Below are 15,569 nucleotides of genomic sequence, written 5' to 3' on the forward strand. Positions count from 1 at the left end.
CTGTCCCCACCCCGCCCAGTGAGCTGACCCAGAGCGTGCTTCGCCCCTGCAGGTCCGGGAGCAGTACAGGAAATGGTTTAGAAGGGCCAGGAAAGCCAAAGCCGAGTCTGAGAAGTACACACTGTCCAGCAGGGCCGTGTCTGATGCCTCCACCCCCAACACGGTAGGATCGCGTTCTGCTCCCACAGCCCTTCCCTAACTGATCCGCTTGAGTGCCGTCCTTGTCCAAGTACAGTGCTTGTCACACTGAACAACTTTATATGCAGCGGATAGATGACGCTCTAGGGTGGTTCCCCCTTGGTTTGCGTGTGACTCATGGACTATTACCCACGGTCTCGTTGGAAAGGTTTGTTTAAGACTATATGTTCTTCTTAGTCCTCAGGGCCATGTTCCTCTTAACTCTTACACACCAACACTCTTATTACACACCTGCCGTGTGGCAGGCATGGCTACCCAACAAACAAGAATCAATGATCTGAAGGGGTGATGCGCGTTCTCGTCAGAGCCGCATTATCCTTATCCTTTTTCTCTACACCCACCCGTATCGCACCGTCACTGAGCAGAAAAGGCAAAGGCCCAGAAAGGCAACCACGGGGAAGGTTGGTGTGCGTATTTATGAATTACACAGAAAGAAGCGTTGGCTGGCATCGTGGACTTTCTCACCAGACCGCCTGATGTTTTCCGCACCCTCTACCCACTGCGGAGCCAGGAAGGAACAACAACAATGGCGTAGGATAATTCGTGGCGATGGCTACCAAGAGCCAACACCTACTGGTTTAGACTTAACCAAGTTCTTTTAAAAAAGTTTTTAAGTGTTTATTTACTTTTGAGAGAGAGACGGAGACAGAGACAGAGCGTGAGCAGGGCAGGGACAGAGAGGGAGACGCAGGATCCGAAGCAGGCTCCAGGCTCCGAGCTGTCGGCACAGAGCCCGCCGCGGGGCTCGAACTCGCGAACCGTGAGATCATGACCTGAGCCGAAGTCGGATGCCCAACCGACTGAGCCACCCAGGCGCCCCTTAACCAAGTTCTTTACCTACGTTTTCTCACCTCTTCCGCTTTCTGTGAAATCCCTTGGGTCTGCCTTCCCATCTAAAGGAGCGGCCTGTGCTGCCAGGAAGTCCTTCTGTGTTTCTCTCTTTACCTTGTTCACCCAACCTCCACTACCACTGGTTCTGTCCCTGAATCTTCTGTCTCTTCCCCCTTTTGCAGCAAATGTTCTCACCACCTGTTTCACAGGGAAAATCAGAGCCCTCACGATGACACCTTGTGAACTCCATGCCGTTGCCTATTCCAACCAAACATCCCCGTGCATCCTTTTCACATCCCTGTATCATGGATGCAGTCTCTCTCCTGCTCAGTAGAGACTGCTTCCACCTGCTCTTTGGATCCCATTGTCATGCCTTATCAGTTATCTTTAAGTTACTGTTCACACATTCTCCCTCTCTCCTTCCCCTTCCCTCTGTTACCATCTGGGAATATTCCTCCTGTAGTCAAGGAAACATGTTTGGTTCTCTTCTATCTTAAAAACAGGTACCACTGGGGCGCCTGGGTGGCACAGTCGGTTGAGCGTCCGACTTCAGCTCAGGTCATGATCTCACAGTTTGTGGGTTCGAGCCCCGTGTCAGGCTCTGTGCGGACAGCTCGGAGCCCGGAGCCTGCTTCGGATTCTGTGTCTCCCTCGCTCTCTGTCCCTCCCCCGCTCGTGCCCTGTCTCTCTCTGTCTCTCAAAAATAAGTAAAAAATGTTAAAAAAAAATTAAAAGCATGTACTACTTACCTTTTTTTAGCCACAGGCTAAGAGCTGACTTTTCTGTCTGTCTCCATTTCCTTGCCTTAAACTCACTCCCTCAACCTAGCAAATATGGTGTCTTTTCCCCGTCATGCCCCGAAACAAACATCTTTTAGACCCACAATGATCTCCATGGCCCTACGTTTTCTCAGAAACTTGTGACACTGATTCTCAGTCCTTTCTCATGAAGCACTCCATCCTTATCCCCTCTAGATTCTACTCACATGCCCTTCTCTCTCTATGAGAGAGAGACAGAGCGCGAGCGGAGGAGGGACAGAGAGAGAGGGAGACACAGAATTGGAAGCAGGCTCCAGGCTCTGCAACATCAGCACAGAGCCTGACGCGGGGCTCGAACTTGTGAACCGTGAGATCATGACCTGAGCTGAAGTCATTCGCCTAACCAACTGAGCCACCCAGGTGCCCCTTCACTGTGCCTCTTTGGAACAAAGGCTTTGCATATATTTCCTCTCCTTGAAACACTCTTTTGTTTTCCTTGACACAAAACTATGGAAGCCCTGAGATCTTAGCTCATGTGTCTATTCCTCTGAGAAGCCTTCTCTTCTCACTCAGATTAGGTCAGATTTTCTTGTTTTCCACTCTCATAGCCCCTAGGCTTTTCCTGCCGAGCATTTGTCAGAGTCATTTTACTCTTGGTGTTTGCTCTTTGGTTAGTGTCTGTCCTCCCTCTAGATTTCAGCCGCAGCAGGCACCGTGTTGGTTTTCTCTCTAATGTATCCCCAATATTTCACACAGCGTCAGGCATACAGAAATGCTCTGCACATAATTGCTGTGTGGCTGATTAAATTAAATTAAATGAACACACCACAGCTGCAGAAGGGGCAGGAACTTGCTTGGTCATCAATCTCTTACCAACTTTCCAAGTGCTCAATAATTATCCAATGAGCAAACAAATGAATGAATAAATGAGTGAATGAATTGCCTGACCAGGAGGGGAGTAAAAATTACAACAAACTACTGATTAATTAATGATGCTTTTCGGGAATTTCAAGACAATTCTCTGCCCTGGTTTTTTTTTTTTTTTTTTTTTTTTAACGTTTATTGATTTTTGAGACAGAGAGAGACAGAGCATGAACAGGGGAGGGTCAGAGAGAGAGATGGAGACACAGAATCCAAAACAGGCTCCAGGCTCTGAGCTGTCAGCACAGAGCCTGATGCGGGGCTCAAACCCACGGACTGCGAGATCATGACCTGAGCTGAAGTCGGCCGCTCAACCAACTGAGCCACCCAGGTGCCCCTCTGCCCTGTTGTTTTATTATTGACCATCATGTCTCCTTATTGACACCCAAGTATTTCCTTATGACTCAAGAGCATCGTGTAGATCTTAGTTCTCCAACTGAAACAGGTCTGGAATGAAATACCAGCTCTATCAAGGGCTTGCTATGTGAACTTGGTCAAATCGGTAAATCTTTCACTGCCTCCTTCCTCTCTTCCATACACATGAGACAGTTTTCTTGGGTTCACTCAACTGGAATGAATTACTTTCTTCCACTTGCAGGCTTTCAGGTGGGCTCATGCTTTGGTGGAAGGGGGCTGAACATCCCCCCCCCCCCACTGTGAACGCTTTTTCAGCCAAGGATGTGGAGTGTAACCAGGCAGGACCAATGCAGCATCCCTCAGTGCAGCTGATGTCATCTGTACAAGGGAAGGGTCCCAAAGATCTGAGATGCTCCATTCTGGCTGTATCGCAGCCCTGTCCCACTCGGGGCTTGAGCTTACTCAGGAAGAATGTGACACTCAGCCCACACCTTTCTGTTTAGGGCATGCTAACAGTACTTAACCCTTCATGTTCTTGAATTAGCTCAGCATCAGCAAGGCCATGTTCCCAACCCTGGGAGCTAGCTCCTAGGATCCCCTGACTAGGACCCGAGCTTCCCTTGCTCCAGAGCCCCAGAAGATGGATATTTCCATTCCTATACTTTGATTGTATTAGTTTCTTACTGCTGTCGTAAACAAGCTATCACAGATGTACTGCTGAAAACCACACAAAAATTTATCTTACAGATTTAGAAGTTCAAAGTTTTAAATGGGTCTTAGGGGACTAAAATCAAGGTGTCAGCTGAGCTGAATTCCTCCTGGAGACTATGGGGGAGTTTTGTTTTCTCATCTTTTCCAGCATCTAGAGGCTGCTTGTATTCTTTAGCTAGTGGCCCATTGTTCCATTCACTTTTCTTTCTTTCTTTCTTTCTTTCTTTCTTTCTTTCTTTCTTTCTTTCTTTCTCTTACTTTCTTTTTGAAAGAGAGAGAGAGAGAGAGAGAGAGAGAGAGAGAGAGAGAGAGAAACAGAGCACAAGCAGGGGAGGGGCAGAGAGAGAGGGAGACACAGAATCTGAAGCAGGCTCCAGGCTCTGAGCTGTCAGCACCAGAGCCCGACGTGGGGCTCGAACTCATGAACTGTGACATCATGACCTGAGCCGAAGTTGGACGCTTAACAGACTGAGCCACCCAGGCGCCCCACCTATTGTATGTAGGTGTGGTTTGCCTATGGTAGAACCACCAAAACTCTTATATTATAGTTTTTGAGTAAATATCTACTCCCTACCCTGAGATCATATACCCAGCGAAGGAAAGAAACATACTTTCTGTGAGAAAACTAGCATCAGATAGCCAATGAAGGTGTCTAAAATGTAAGTAATCTAATCAGCTGTTTCTACTATTTGTGGGCAAAGAACCAAGCAATTCCATTGCTTAATGTGACTTTATCTTCGGCTATCTCCTAAAACTTGGTGCCTCTAGTGTTTGAAGATACAGGAGGGCCTCATCCTGGCATCTCTTCTGTGGCTTTCTGAAGCCTCGTTCAAGAAAAACAAAATATTTGCTCTTGTGTTCAGTTCTGCATAATTTCATGAAGCACAATTTTTATCAACTTATTGTATAGAGATTAGCATGGGAGCCTGCCCCACTCAAACACCAGAAATTACAGTGATCTTCCTGTAGACCCGGGAAGAAGTAACTTATATTGGGAATGGAAAGGATAAGGGGGAACAAGAAGAAATCCATGTTTTTTACTTTACATCTTAGGTGATTGACGACACACAGTATTTCCAGCCTTGCATTAATTTCCCTCGCCACTCTCTTTTATTTCTCCATGTGTAAAGCAACATTTTACAAACTCAGAAGCAGAGAGACCAGGGCGTATATCTTGAAACAGATCATTTTTTTTTTCTGTAGCGCATTTCATTGTTCTTGTCTTCTATACCTTGGGGGTTAGGAAATGCAGGGAGATGGGACTTTTGAAGAAGACCAGTGTTCCTCAAAGTACTTTGTGATATGGCCTTTATGATGATCCTCTGACATAACCATCTGGCAAGGAAATTTGATGATTGAAACTCACAAAAAAATTGAAGGCTCCTTAAATTTCTTATTTGTTTTTTTCAATGGAAACTTTAAAATTATCTTTCTGTGGTCTTAGACATAATTTGTAAAATATTATTTTTTCTAGGTTAATTAAAACAACGCTTTGAATTATATATTCTTAAATCCGTGGAAAACTGGAACTGTTATTCTCTGAGCCCCTGACAGAGGACAAGTAAGACTTTGTTGTGTGTGTTTCAAGAAATTCATCATGTCGGCAATGTAAAAGACGTCAACCATGCTTGACATTCAGTTCCTGCAAAATCTGGAATTTTTATGTGCCTTTAAGTGTGCTTAGAAAACTTCCAACATAGAAAGGGCCAGCTGTGGCTCAGTTTCTTGGTCACTCTGGGTTAAGCCCTGAACCGAAGCCTCTCCTTCCTACAAAGACGCGTCCAGATGTTGACAATCTATGAGCCAGAAAACTCACCTCAACGGATTTTCCTACGTACAACATTTATGGCGGGGGGTGGGGGGGGGCGGTTAGGGAATTTACATATGCATTGGGTAGGAGGGCACAAACATTCAGTCCACAACAATCTGTAAGATGGAAAACCAGAAGAAAGGGGTACTGTGGTCTAGGGGATCCTGTGTCTGTGGGGACATGGTAGGCATGGGACAAACCCTCATTGGGGAGGGCAGGTGGGAGAGAGCTCAAGGGTTATCTGATAGCAGCATCCCTAGATGGTGACGGTTTGGGAGGCAGATCTCAGCATTTGTCCCTTTATCTTCACTTTTAAAGCCTATCAAATCTTGTCTCCTTATTTATAATGGGAATAACAATGTTAATTTCCTGATGGGTCATTTTTGAATGTTAAGTGAGAAAATAAAGACTAAGTTCTGGTAGGAAACCCAAAGACAAGAGTTAACTGGGGCAAGTGGGCATGGCTGTTTTCTAGCTCATTTCTCCAGAATTCTGTCCTCAAGTTAGACACTGCCATGAGGCAAGTCTCTGAAGTGAGATTCCACTTCTCACACTAGAGCTCCAGTACAAGACCCATCCATCAAAGGTGGCAGTGAGGGACGAAGAGACAAGGTTGAAGAGGTCTTTCCTTTCAGCTCTCTGCTTTGGGGGGCGGCTGTGAGCAGCTTATGTCACCACTTGCCCCCATTCCTTGATCTGATGGCTATTGTGTAGACGAGGAAGCAGGGACTCAATCAGGATTTAGCACCTTGGTAGAGAACGTAGAATCTGGACACCAGAAGTATGTTCCAAGAAGCTTTCAGAAGCTGAAAGTTAAGGAGCCCATGTGTCATGGAACTGGTAAGTTTAAAAGTCAGGGACCACAAAACCACAAACAGCAGAACATGCAGACTTAGAGTCATCAAGTCCCAGGGACGACTTTGATATCCAGAGGTTGGGTGCTTGGGTCCTAGCCATGTAAGATTGTGAGAGAGAGCATCTGGGATATGGAAGTTCCCAGGGATTCAGAGGGGGGCTTTAAAAAATGTTTATTTATTTATTTTGAGAGAGAGAGAGAGAGAGAGAGAGAGAGAGAGAGAGAGAGAGAGAAAACGAACAAGCAGGGAAGGGGCAAAGAGAGAGGGAGACAGAGAATCCAAAGCAGCCTCCAGGCTCTGAGCTGTAGCACAGAGCCTGATGTGGGGCTTGAACCCATGAACCATAAGATCATGACCTGAGCTGACGTAGGCTGCTTAACTGACTGAGCCACCCAGGTGCCCCAGAAAGGTGGGCTTAAGAAGTGAAATAGAAGCCAGGGCATTGGGGGAAGGAGTAGTAAAATAGAATGCATGGAGGGGACCGACCACTGGCGAATGCTAGGGGCTGAGCTAGATCAGTCATCCTTCCTTTGGGGCATTCTGGGCTAGGAGTTCCAAAGACTGATAGGTAGGGATAGGGGCCTGGGAAGAACTAAGTGAGATATTTTGTGAGTGAAGATGGGAAGATCAGGGATGGTGAGGGGGCTTGATAGGCATTGGGTTGTTTTGAGAGAAGCTGGTGTTAGGGAACTGGGGAGACACTAGGTGGTGTGTAGGGGCTGGGGGGAAGTGGGAGCAACAGGGATTTGGAGAGAGACTGCATCAGGGGTGAGTATGGCCATAGACAGGGGGTAGGGGATGGATGGGAGAGACTAGGAGGGACAGGGGATAGATAGAGGGAGACATGGAGGAATGGTGGCTGGAGGGTGCAGGAAGGTGCAGGAGTGGAGCCCCTTAGAGGGCTTGTGGGGATTCAGGACGGTGGGCTGAATACGTCTGAGGTGGTATAACAACTGGGGGAACAGGAAGGGAGGGGGTGGGAAAATGGGGGAGCTTTGTGGACCTGAGGAAAAATGAGGTGGGCTGGTGGGACTGGAGCACCCAGGACACTCTGGGGGTTATTGATCTGGCAATCTGGGATGGACAGAAGTCCAATGGTTCTCAGGTGGCTGGAACCATTGAGCACAAGCAGGGTCGATGGAGGGGAGAACAAGGGGAAACAAGAATATGTGGTTGTAAAAGAAGGCAGTGAAGTACAGGAGCCCTGGAAGCATGGGAAGGAATGAGAACTTGGGGAGAAATTATAATGAATTTAATATGGGGCCAAGTATTTGGTAGAGACAGAGGAAGGCTAGAAATGTTTGCATCCCTGATAGGGCTCAGGGTGCCAGGTGAGGGGCTGAAAGGCTGCTGTTGAAATAGGGATATAGGAAAAGTGTGAGAAGAATGGGAAGGGTTGGGCAGATATATGAGACCAGGGAAGGAAATAGGTGATGGGTGTTTGAATGGAATCAGAATGTTCTTGGTGTTCTTTGCCATTGGGCGCAGGGTGACTCTGGACTTGGTGGAGGTTACTGGACTAGGGAGATTGGAATGGGAGAGAAAATGGGATGATGAAGGGGTGGGCAATGGTTTGTAGAAGGTGGGGGTGGGGTTTGCAGACTTAGGGAGGACTAGGTGGATAGAGGTAGGGGAATATAGTGATGCTGGCAGACCAAGATGGGAAGGGAGGTGGAGAAATGGACTAGAAGTAGTGAGGAAAGGTGAGAGCCTGGGGAAGCCTGGTGAAGAGATCTGTCTGAGGAGTTTCTTCAAGAGAAGAAAAAGGAGCAGAAGAAAAAGGGCAGAGAGGTGCCCACACCTCTCTTCTCTGCCCCCTCATCCATGGGCAGGTGTGCCATATAATGTCTTCGAACAGTTATAGCTCAGACTTTGAGTCCGGAGTTCTCGTCCAGCAAGAGAGCAGATGCAGAAATGAAAACGAGAGAGGCTAATGTCTGGGAGGAGACAAGGGCCCCGAATAGGGTTTGTGTCTCCATAGGTATTGAGCTCTCAATATTCTACATACGCGGCGAACATGCAGAAGAAAACAATCAGATAGTAGCCATTAACTTGTGTGCGTAAGAAGCAAAGGGTTTGGGGGGCAGGTGGCATTTGAAGTTGTGATCAAAGAACAATGATATACTGGCGCCAGATGGAAAGTGTTTTCCTGTAGGCGATATAACTAATTAGATGCTATCTTTAAAGTTTAAGATTGATGGAGCATGCAGCTTTAAGGATAACAATTTACTTGTCTCGCTAACTAACCTTGGGTGCTTTCACGCTGCGGGGGGCTTTCCATCCTATGCTTTGTTAACCCTTAAGTGTAAGTTAGAGAATTCTTAAACTTATTTCCCACACAACTATTGTTAAGGTTATGAGTACAGCACTGACTTCCTATTCAGAGAGAACATTACAGGGTTTTCTGATTTCCAAAGGAATGCGAGAAAAATGCAGAACATTTGGAAAGTTTTGAAAAGCATGATGGGAAACTAAATGTTAGGGATCCCACGCTGAGAAAAAGGTCATGGTTGACCTGATGGGCATTTTTCTCTCTGTCTCCATCTCTCATTCTTTGACTGTCATCCACACCCAGGTGGGTGATCCATTTGGGGCACACGTGACTTTTTTTTTTTTTTTTTTTACCTCCTCCATGTTGGTCTAAAGCCGGAGACCGTGACTTGGAGCTGGTCCAGGGGGCTCCCATTCATGACAACCACCATTCGGAACTAACCACTGGGAACGGGAAACCCTTTAGACCAGTGTCCCCCAACTTCAGACACTCCTCTGACACCACCATGATTTTTGCTATATGTGGTGTCCACGGTCACGTTTATCTTTATCTTGACTCTATTTTTCAGCATCCTAACTAATCATAAGTTTTTCTCCCATTATGCCTTCAAATAAGCCAAATTTATAAAGACTTGGAAAAAACATTCATTGATACATCAATCAACATCTCAAGAGTTATATTTTGGAAAGAATTTTCAGGGTGCTCATTTTATTCATCCCACTTGCCTTAATTTGCGCGGAGGCCCATTCATTTGTGCACTTGCCTGTTAGATATCCAGCGCTAAGCACATAGCGTATTGCCAGACACACAAGAGAAAACACGTTATTAGTTAAGTGACCAAATAGATTATTTCATACATCTTTTTTATACCCATTCTAGGGATGAAGAAATTAAGACTTATGGACACGAACTAATTGGTCCATGGTCACACAGTTAGCAAGCAGCTGAGCTAGGACATGTTCCCAGTTGGAGATAAACTTAAAAAATCAATGTTCGCACATGGGACTATCTTGAGACAGTGCCTGAAAGGGGTCGGTAAGAGGTGGACTTGGAAAGTCTCTTTGAAGTGGTATTTGGAAGGAATCTGCATTTTGGGAAGAGAATGAGAGGAGAAGGAATTATGCCATGTGCCTTGTAAAGCGATTGGAAGCTTTCAGACAAGCAAGTGACTTCTCTCCCTTCCAAAAATGTTTATGCGTTTGGAATATGGTTGTATTTGTGAAGAGAGAGATTTGAGTAAAATAGAGTCCGGAAAATATGAAAATATTTTTCTATTCCCCAAATCCAGAGATGACGCCATTTTGTAGGGGTGAGAATCGTGAAAGTCAGGTGTGAATCTCATCAGCCCTAGACAGAAGTAATAATCTGCTTACTTGGGTTTTTCTTTTCTTTTTTCTCTTTGTAATAAATTAAGATTTTAGTGGTTCTACTTTTCTTTTTTTTCTGATGTAAACAAGGATTTATTTCATACTGAAACATTAAGAAATGTCTATTAATTATGTAGGAATTGGTAGTTCAGTTTACTCTAGCAATATTCATCTTCAAAATTCTTTGGGGGCATTAATATTCTATTTCTCGTGATTAATGCAGGGTCATTCTCTTCTTGAATACACAATATGTTATGTTATTTACATTACTGTACCTCATAACATTACCACTTTTAGGCATGTTAGCAATGGAGTTTAGAAACATCCATGAAGACTCGTTTTCTGGCTCTCTTCAGCTGTTTCAATTTTAACAGAATTGTTTGGTAATGTCTGGAGCTGCAAATAGAAACTTTATGAATAATTATGTCTGAGACTATGGTGATAGCTTACAAAGTACTATTTAGATACCAACTTTTCTTCTCCATCACCTAATAGTCTAAATTCCTCTGTCCGCAGACCAAACCCATCCATATCTTGATATAACCATAGCCTTCCACAATTGAAGCTTTCTCTCTAGCACAATACATGTGCTACTTTTCACTCCCATCAGCCTCCAGTTTTCTCCTTCCATTTTATATTATGTAAGATGGATTGCTTTTCCTCAACTCCTCTTTTTTTCTCAGGTCAAAGTCCCATGGATCTTTTAAGATAAGACTTAGTTTCTAGATTCATCTCTCCTCTGTGGCATTTTGTAAGACTTCCCCAAAGAGTAAATTTCTCACTTAAACACCAGTTTTCAGAAGGGTTAATGTACATATTTTTTATTCACAAAGAAATTGTCAATACCCTTACAGAAGTAAAAGAAAGTGGCAAAAATATGTCCGAAAGACCATAAAAACTCCTGTAATCCTACCTACCTAGAAATAATTTCCTTTCTTATGCATCCTCACATATGTACATAATGGTTCTACTTTTCATTGCACAAGAAATCTATATTTTTTCTTGTTGTAATTCCTTTAAATGCTGTAGGAATCTATACATTGAAAGTTTCCCCTTACGTCCCATTTACACCCCCTTACATCACAGACACATGCCCACATTCTTTCTATAGGCGTCTACTGTTTATAGTTTTGTTAAAAAATTTTTTCCTTCCAACTAAAACTTTTATTTTATTTTATTAATATAATTTATTGTCAAATTGGCTAACATAGAGTGTGTAAAGTGTGCTAATTTTTCTTAAATTTTATTTATTTTTGAGAGAGAGACAGAGGGAGTGAGCAGGGGAGGGGCAGAGAGAGAAGGAGAGAGAGAATGTCAAGCAGGTTCTGTGCTGTCAGCATGGAGCCTGATGTGGAGCTCAACTCACAAGCCACGAGGTCATGACCTGAGCTGAAACTAAGAGTCGGATGCTTAATGGACTGAGCCACCCGGGTGCCCCTACTGTGTATAGTTTTATATTCATCTTTCTTATCATTATTTCTATGCATGTACATATATATTTATATATCTCCATGCATGTTATAGAAATGGGTTCATATTATGTGTACCATCGTGGAATTCATTTTTCACATATAGCTTTTACACAGTTGTAGAGTATTCCCTAGTATGACTGTATCATGTTTAACTACTTCTTGTGAATGAACATTTGGGTTACCTCCTAGCAGTGAAATACTTTCTGCTTTGTGAGCTACGTGGGCTCGGTCACAACGACACAAACCTTCTGTAAAGGCTCAGACAGGAAATATTTCGGCTTTGTGAGCCATATGGTCTCTGTTACGATGACTCAACTCCATGGTTGTCCCCGCCAAACTCAGGCACAGACAAAACATCAACGAACGGGCACGACTGTGCCAATAAAATTTCATTTACAAACACAAGCAGCCAGCCCACGAGCTGTAGTTTGCCAAACTGGATTATGAGCAGACGTAAGTCTTGGGGTCAGAGTCAGAATTCAGGGACCTGCATGTCTGAGAGGACAGAGGAGAAATTGAATGGGATAAGGACAGAAGGCTCGTATGTAAGTGGCCCTCCTTGCAGCCCTGTCTACATCAGCACAACCCTACCCTGAAGCAGGGCCGGCTGGATGTGATGGCACACCTGATCCAGTGAGTCCCTGTGTTCCAACTGCTACTGCCACTCATTCATTCATTCATTCATTCATGTAATTTTTAAGTAGGCTTCACACCCAGTGTGGAGCCCAACGCAAGACTTGAACTCACGACCTGGAGACCAAGACCTGAGCTGAGATCCAAGAGTCGGACGCTTAACCAACTGAGCCACCCAGGCATCCCTGCTACGGCCCCTTAACACTGTCCTCTGCCTGCAGTTGTTCCTTTTTTTTTTTTTTTAATGTTTATTTTTGAGAGAGAGAGAGACACAGTGTGAGTGGGGGAGGGGCAGAGAGAGAGAGGGAGACACAGAATCCAAGGCAGGCTCCAGGCTCTGAGCTGTCAGCACAGAGCCTGATGCGGGGCTCGAACTCAAGAGCTGCGAGATCATGACCTGAGCGGAAGTCAGACGCTTAACCCCCGGAGCCTCCTAGGTGCCCCAGCCTGCAGTTGTTTCTGATATGAAATCAAGGGAAATTTATGTTGCTGTTTCCCTTTTATGTAAGGTGTCATTTCTCTTTGGCTGCATTTAGGATTGTCTTTTTATCTTTGGTTTTTAGCAGTTTGATTACGATATGCCTAGGTGTGCTTTTCTTTGTATTTGTTCTGCTTAGAATTTGCAGAACTTCTTGAATCAAGAAATTATGTCTTTCAACAAATTTGGGGAGTTTTTGGCCATTATTTAAATATCTTCCTGCTCCAGGAGTGCCTGGGTGGCTCAGTGAGTTAAGCATCTGACTTTTGATTTCGGCTCAGGTTGTGATCTCAGTTTGTGAGACTGAGCCCCGCATTGGGCTCTGCACTGGCAGCACAGGACCTACGTGGAATTCTCTTTCCCTCTCTCTCTCTCTGCCCCTCCCTTGCTTGCATCTGTCCTCTCCCAAAATGAATCAATAAACATAAAAAAAATTTTCCGGGGGCGCCTGGGTGGCTCAGTCGGTTGAGCGTCCGACTTCAGCTCAGGTCACGATCTCACGGTTCGTGAGTTCAAGCCCCGTGTCAGGCTCTGGGCTGACGGCTCAGAGCCTGGAGCCTGCTTCCGATTCTGTGTCTCCCTCTCTCTCTGCCCCTCCTCCATTCATGCTCTGTGTCTCTCTGTCTCAAAAATAAACATTAAAAAAAATTAAAAAAAAATTTTTCCGGCTCCATTTCTCTCCTATCCTTCTTGAATTCCAGATACTGAGAGTCCTCAGAAAATTCTAAAAAACAAAGCAGGTTTCACACCCAGTGCAGAGCCTGATTTGGGGCTAGATCTTACCACCATGAGGTCATGACCTGAGCTGAAATTAAGAGTTGGACACTTAACCAACTGAGCTGCCCAGGTGCCCTGAAATTGCTCTGCTTATTTTCTTAAAAGATTTTTTTTTTGAAGTTTATTTATTTTGAGATGGAGCTTTCATGCACATGTGCCTGTGTGAGCAGGGGAGGGGCAGAGAGAGGGAGAGAGAATCCCAAGCAGGCTCAGCATGTCAGTGCAGAGCCTAATGAGGGGCTCAAACTCACCAACCGTGAGATCATGACCCGAGCGAAAATCAAGAGTCAGACGCTTAACTGACTGAACCACCCTGGTGCCCTTGCTCTATGTTTTTAAAGACCAATTTTTTTAGGGGCGCCTGGGTGGCTCAGTTGGTTAAGCGACTTTGGCTCAGGTCACGATCTCGCAGTCCGTGAGTTCAAGCCCTGTGTCGGGCTCTGTGCTGACAGCTCAGAGCCTGGAGCCTGTTTCAGATTCTGTGTCTCCCTCTCTCTGACCCTCCCCCGTTCATGCTCTGTCTCTCTCTGTCTCAAAAATAAACGTTAAAAAAAAGAGACTAATTTTTTAAAGAGCAATTATAGGTACATGGCAACATTAAAGGAAAGAGCAGTGATTTCCCCATATAGCCCTTGTCCAAACACGCATACCCCACGTGTACCCCAGCAGGGACATCAACATCACTCACCAGAAGGTACATTTGTTACAATTGATGTATCTAGACTGACACATCATCATCGTGCAAAGTCCATAGTTCAAGTTAGGGTTCACTCTTGGTGTTGTGCATTCTGTTGCTGGCACATTTTTCAATATTTCATTCTTGCAAATGTAATCCAAACAACCTTCTTGTAAATATCGTCCTATGAATATGGTAGTGTTTTTCTGAGAAACACTGGAAAGATGTGGGATTGCTGGGGTCTAGGGGTATGGTCAATTTTCATAGCTATTAACAAATGGCTGAATGAAGTGTTTATATCAGTTTATGCTAATGCCATATGGGAATATCTCTTTCACCCCGGTCTAACCGATATTGAATGCTGTCCAACTTTGAGGATTTTTTTTCAATCTAATGCTTGACAGTATTAGCTCCTTGTTGTAGTAACTTCAATATCCTTGATTACTATGCGTTTTTTTCCTCTTTAAGTATTTTATTGACAAAATGCAGACTCATATCATGCATTTCTTTTTTTTTCTTTTTTTTTCTTTTTTTTTTTAACGTTTATTTATTTTTGAGACAGAGAGAGAGCATGAACAGGGGAGGGGCAGAGAGAGAGGGAGACAGAGAATCAGAAACAGGCTCCAGGCTCTGAGCCATCAGCCCAGAGCCCGACACGGGGCTCGAACTCACGGACCGCGAGATCGTGACCTGGCTGAAGTCGGAGGCTTAACCGACTATGCCACCCAGGCGCCCCATCATGCACTTCTTCTTTTAGTTTGCTATTTGCTCAGATAGTGCACACGGAGTTAGGTTAGATTTTTTTCTTTTCTTTTTCTTTCTTTTTTTTTTTTTTTTGGGTAAAAGTAATTTAACTTTATTTTTTATTTTTTTAAAATTTACATCCAAATTAGTTAGTATATAGTGAAGCAATGATTTCAGGAGTAGATTCCTTAGTGCCCCTTATCCATTTAGCCCATCCTCCTCCCACAACCCCTCCAGCAACCTTCAGTTTGTTCTCCATATTTATGAGTCTCTTCTGTTTTCCCCCCTCCCTGTTTTTATATTCTTTTTGTTTCCCTTCTCTTATGTTCATCTGTTTTGTCTCTTAAAGTCCTCATAGGAGTGAAGTCATATGATTTTTGTCTTTTTCTGACTAATTTCACTCAGCATAATACCCTCCAGTTCCATCCATGTAGTTGCAAATGGCAAGATTTCATTCTTTTTGATTGCCAAGTAAGACTCCATTGTATATATATACCACATTTTCTTTATCCATTCATCCATCGATGGACATTTGGGCTCTTTCCATACTTTGGCTATTGTTGATAGTGCTGCTATAAACATGGGGATGCATGTGTTCAAAAGAGCACACCTGTATCCCTAGTAGATAAATGCCGAGTAGTGCAATTTCTGGGTCATAGGGTAGTTCTATTTTTAGTTTTTTGAGAAACCTCCATACTGGTTTCCAG

General features: G+C 44.4%; 1 protein-coding gene across 1 annotated transcript in view; it reads left to right on the plus strand.

Moving 5' to 3' along the window:
* Nucleotides 1–199, plus strand: part of ADGRE2 (adhesion G protein-coupled receptor E2) — a 35,199-nt gene extending 35,000 nt beyond the window's left edge. The window contains exon 22 of the mRNA XM_043585911.1: nucleotides 53–199. Within this exon, the coding sequence (XP_043441846.1) occupies nucleotides 53–199 (147 nt within the window). The remainder of the gene's footprint in view (nucleotides 1–52) is intronic.
* The last annotated feature ends 15,370 nt before the right edge of the window (nucleotides 200–15,569 follow it).

Source organism: Prionailurus bengalensis, chromosome A2, assembly GCF_016509475.1.
Source record: "Prionailurus bengalensis isolate Pbe53 chromosome A2, Fcat_Pben_1.1_paternal_pri, whole genome shotgun sequence".
In the NCBI taxonomy this organism is placed as follows: Eukaryota; Metazoa; Chordata; class Mammalia; order Carnivora; family Felidae; genus Prionailurus; species Prionailurus bengalensis.